The 5,715-nt window shown below is 32.4% G+C and overlaps 1 protein-coding gene across 1 annotated transcript; it reads right to left on the bottom strand.

Annotated features, from left to right (window-relative positions):
- Positions 1–1,687: 1,687 nt before the first annotated feature.
- LOC110936665 lies at positions 1,688–5,512 on the bottom strand. Its single transcript, XM_022179079.2, has 2 exons — positions 5,355–5,512; positions 1,688–2,111 (listed from the first exon to the last, which is right to left on the bottom strand). Exons 1-2 carry the CDS (start codon positions 5,428–5,430, stop codon positions 1,894–1,896), a joined length of 294 nt encoding a protein of 97 aa, XP_022034771.1. The 5' UTR covers positions 5,431–5,512; the 3' UTR covers positions 1,688–1,893.
- Positions 5,513–5,715: the final 203 nt, after the last annotated feature.

Genomic DNA, 5,715 nt, shown 5'->3' with positions numbered 1-5,715 from the left:
TCAAACTAAATATAATGTTTAGCCATTCAGAGGCAAATGTCTGAATCATTCAGACATCTGCTCTCGAAATAAACAATCTGAACCATTAAATGCTGAACCAGTAAGAGCTCCATTAAGAGCTAAACAAACAGCCCCTTAGACTCACAAGCTATGATAGACTAGTGATTAAGTATACAATATGCATAATACTATTATAAGTATTTAAGTATACAATATGCATAATACTATGATAGTGGAGAGTTCAAATGAGAATAAATTTTTTATAAGAAGAAAAAAGAAGAAATTTCAACCAATAATAATGCTTTATTTTACTTCATTTAATATAAGTATTTAATCTTACTATAAGGGTACATTGGTAAATCTACATAGGTCATTAATTTGTAGTCTTCCTCTTTAATAACTATCTACATTAAATAATTTGTAACTTATCTTCAAAATATATATTTTTTCAAAAAAATAAAATAAAATAATTTACATTGTAGGATAAATTACGAGTTGTGTAGGAAGAATTTCAACGTGTAGGATGAATTTCAACGTGTATGATGAATTTCGAAATATGTAGGATAACTTTTGATGTGTGTAGGCAAAAAAAAGTTCATGTGGAGGATAATAGTCTTTATGACTAACTAATTAGTCAAAATTAATAATAAATGAGATAAATGAAAAACTATTTAATGCTTTTACAAAATTATCCTTTGTTCTTTTTCTTCTCAATTAATTTTTCTTCTCAAATGAACCTTCCCCTACTATGATAAATGATTATGTGTATTAAATGTTAAATATGAAAGTATATCGTTTATTTTGAATAGGGGTGCTCGTAAATAGTTAATCGGACCAAGTCGGCTGTTTTGGCCAGTTTAAGATCCAAGCAGTCTACTCTTTACAAATCGTTGTGATGGTTTTGACCGTTCGGTTTGAAACTTGGAACTGACTATAGCCTCTGTTATTTATATATTTTTAAATGTAGTTATGTATTTGTATTATAATCATTAACCATTGTGCTTGTTTATGACAAACTAATAATTAAAAAAAACATTTATTTTCGCATTTAATACAAACAAATAACTTAAAAATAAAATAAAAAAGAAACATGCAAACTACCAAAACCAGCCAACCAACCCAACTCGGCCCGTCCGGTTAGTCATTTTCTCGTTTTCTCATTTTCTAAATCCGTTGTCAGCGCAGAACTTTCGTCAAAACCAGTCAAACCGTACCATCACCATTTACACCCCTACTAGTCGAATACACCAACTTTGTACGTACAAGTACATAAAAAAGTATCTGAGCTTATATATGCAGCGCCACAGCGGTACAATTATATATACAGCCGTGTATAAATGTAACACACAAACAATAAATTCTAGTGACATGTCAATCAAGCCGATCAAATAAACTTGCGCCTATGAATGAACACAACAAAAAATAAAATTATAAACATTGATGCAATATTGCAAACAGAATACAAAACGAAATGATAACAAACCGATCCAAGAAATTGAACCCAAAAACCAAAAAGATTTCAACCATAATGGCAAAGAACATCTTGATTGATACACAAAACGACAACATAGTATACTTTAAACAGTAAATACGAAGATAGTCATTAACCTAGAACGACAGCACAATTCATAGATTTAAAACGTGAAAAGTTGTTTGAACTATTTGGGATTTTTGTGCGCGCTATATATAAAGAGATTAGATATTAATCAGACAATGATTTTACAACTAATATATCAGACAAAAAGCTTTTACCAAGAGAACAAATAACAATTTTCATTTGTTTGCATGACCAATGGCCAATGCTACAAAAACAATTTCAAAGGTGAAACATAATTCTTTCATAAGTTTTTGCATTATTGGGATTAAAAACAGTGACACCAAAAGAAGCTTTGCTTAACCAGATGCAGTTTTCTTTTGCTGGAAGATAACAGCATAGATTGGGACCCCGACACCGATGCTGAAAGCAGTGAAAACGCCAAGAGTCATCGTCAGTTTCTGATTTTTCATCCTGTCCAAGTTGTACATGTGTTTCGAATGCAAGTAAGCTGGCTCATCATGACCACCATGTCCGCCCATTCTCTTAGCCCCCGTCGAGTGAAACCCTCTTTGAGCTGAAATCAATTCATAACCGAATTAAATTAAAATCTAATAATCGATTTACAGTTGTAGGTTCCACTTCAGGTCACCTTCAACCCTTTCGCCCCATTTCAATTTTTACCAAGTTATAAAAGTAAAACCATTTAATATAAAACATAACCATATAATCATCAGAGTATAGACACGTCTATGCACATGTACATTGGGAAATGACTAAACTACAGACTGAGTATAGATACAGCCTGAGGTAAAAAATCAAAGAGTTAAATGCCATTTTAGTCCCTGTGGTTTGGGCCATTTTGCCAGTTTAGTCCAAAGGTTTCATTTTTTGCATGTGGATCCAAAAAGATTTCACCTTTGCCATTTTAGTCCACTGGGTTAACTACATCCATTATTTCGGTTAACGAGATGGGCAATTCGGTCATTTTATATGGCCGAATTGCTTTTTCTAGTTAACAGAATTACATATAAATGACTGAATTGCCCTTCTCGTTAACAGAAATAATGGATGAATTTAACCCAGTGGACTAAAATGCCCAACGGTGAAACCTTTTTGGACCCACGGGCGAAAAATGAATTCTTTGGACTAAATTGGCAAAATGGCCCAAGCCACAAGGACTAAAATGGCATTTAACTCAAAATCAAAAGACTAGTTACCACAAATCTGATCAAGTTTGAAAGTTGAAAAACAAACTCGAACAAAATCAGTGTTTCTAAAATTCACACAGAAAACTTAGTTGGCAAGAACACCACTAAGACACAATTTAGTGAGATACAAATGAGCAAAAAATAGTAATCATATGAAATCATCAACAAAGCTCATGTAGGTACTGATAATATTGTAGTAGAAATTTTAATAAATTCACAATGTGGAATTCAGAAGAATATTGCAGTAGCCTATTATTCGACAGCTATATGAAATAACCGATTACAATGAGTGTCATCATAGAGATTAAAAAAGCACCACTACATGCTTCCATAACTGAACTAACTACTTAACATGGTTGGTTTGAGATAAAGGCTTACTGGTATTGTTATATCAGTAATCAACTGAACAACCAACTCTAAATCAATCTAACATAAATATGCGTTAAACCTTAAATCACAATTAACTGGGATCGAGTGTCCAAACAAAAAAGAAACTATGGCTGACTACTCTGAGCTTTACGAAACGACTCTTGGTGTTTATTTTGCAATATTCCAGTTTAGCCATTGTCACAGGTATTAGGTTAACACTTACTCAAGCCCTCTCCTTTATCCCCTTTTCTTCTTTTCTGCGATAAACAATGCTAACAAAGCCAAATGTATCTTTGTCGCATATATTGCATTCCTACTAATTAAGACTGCAGTTTAAACTATACTTCCAGAACCATTTTCTTTTTTATACTCCAACTCAAGTGATTGAAAAAAAAAAAGAACAATACTAAATATATCTTAGAATCCCCAGTCAAACAGTGAAAGTAAATGCCAGAACGACTAGAATGTACCAAAAATTTGATGACCATAAACACAAAGTATAATGAGGATCACATTCAGCAATAACAAATCAACAGGAAAAATGTGGACCCATGTAGTGTACACCATTCAATTAAGGTCAAAACAAAAGCTCTAAAATACATCAGTTTATGAATTATGATTACTACGAAAAAAAATAATGTTATTATATATAAACAAAAAAGAAAAAAGTTAAAACCATTCTAGCAGTTATGAATGGTCAAAAACATGTTATGCTTAGAAATGTAAAGACAAAAAGTTCTTTTTTTCAAAAACTAGTTTCCGCAAATGTAAATGTTTATAGGGTAATGCACCTTAGTTACTTCGAATAGACGAATCCAAAGATCATACTTCGCAAATGTTAATGTGTTATATAACAAATCAAGGTATCAATTAACATCAAGACTGTTGACTACATCCAGCATACTGAGGATTGATCAAATGAGTAAACATTCCTAACAAACATACATGTTTAGATAAAGAAATTCATCCACAAGCACATGCTAATGTCTAGCTTGCCTAAATATTCTTCACTCTTAAAGCCTCCATCATATCACCTTTGTTCTCATTTTATCAAATTCAACAGATGACTTCATTTACTTCACACACAGAATCAAATGACATACATAGCTAACTCGTCATTTCTCAAAAGTCCACATCTGTGAAATGAGTTCAAAAAGAACTTCACTACTCATTTGAAAGAAAAAACATATTGTTCAAGATAAATCTGAGGGTCTTAAAACTGGAATTTGTATCAGGAACAAAGGATGACTTTCATAAACAACTACTAGACTGGCAAATATGCATATACAGATTTTAAAATACACATGAATGCCAGAGTTCAGATATACTCCGAGTTTAAAAACCAAATTTGATAATTGATGCAAAATATACCAAAAAAAAGCAAATTAAATCTTAATGACGACATTAAATTAATGCAAAAACAAACAAAAAAATCGTATTGATGCAAAATCATCAGGGCTGGCTTTTGGGCCGGCCAACCCGTGCCGTCGCTCTAGGCCCAAATTTTTAAAGGGCCCGAATGGTTTTTATAAGCTTTTATATATATACTAAATTATATTTTTAATATATGCATCCATTTATTATGTAAAAAACTGTTGGTGGTGGAGTAAAAAAAAACATTTCAAGATGAAGAAAAGGTTTAAGTTCAAGTCTTGGCTCCACCACCAAGGTTTTATTTTTTTAAATCATTTCCCCTTAACCAAAATTTATGAGCCCAACTTTTTTTGTCGCCCGAGGCCTAAATTTTTTTGAAAGTTCTCGGGGACAGCTCTGAAATCATCATCACGACATCATGTTTTCCCCTCTCCTTCATTTCAGAAAATTAAACAGTTAATACAATCATATACATACAATTATACAAAACTAACCACCAAATTACATCAACAACAAATCAAATTTATTCCACAAAAACCATACAGTTAATACAATCATATACATACAATTATACAAAACTAACCACCAAATTACATCAACAACAAATCAAATTTATTCCACAAAAACCATACAGATCTAAAACACAACACACGAAACATCAAGTACACAGATCCATTCAATAACCGTATAATCAATAACCAAAACATCAACAAATAAGCAATCCAAATCAATCAATCAATAACATGTACGTTTAACATTCAACGAATCAACAACAACAATAAAACTATAAAAATCAAACAAATATTTTAGTTTTATCAGCTATTGTTTGAAATTAATCGCTATTAGATTAGGTCACGGATTGTTACCAGATTTAGCGAGAGATGAGTCGACAGAAACGAGTAATTTGGAGGATAATGATCTCAATCCTGTGTTCAACGCCATGGATGCCGATTTAGGGTTTCGTTTGTGCTGGAAATCGAAAGGATGTAAAACGCAAAATGAAAGAATAGTTTATAGATTAATAAATAAATGTGGAAATAAAAAAGAGAGAACGTGGGCCGTGGGATCAGAAGTTGGGCCGAATGAAAATATGAGGGAATATAAGAGGCCCAGCCCAACACTATTGTGGTTTCAGGTCAGGTTGGGTCGGTTCTTGTCGGGTCAGAACCTCATCCGTAATTGTACATCAGTATGAAAGTATGAAAAAGGGATGAGATTAGAGATGGG

This window comes from Helianthus annuus, chromosome 4, assembly GCF_002127325.2.
Source record: "Helianthus annuus cultivar XRQ/B chromosome 4, HanXRQr2.0-SUNRISE, whole genome shotgun sequence".
NCBI classification, from domain to species: domain Eukaryota; kingdom Viridiplantae; phylum Streptophyta; class Magnoliopsida; order Asterales; family Asteraceae; genus Helianthus; species Helianthus annuus.
Note: the sequence above shows the minus strand (reverse complement) of the source record. Positions and strands in the feature narration are given on the sequence as shown.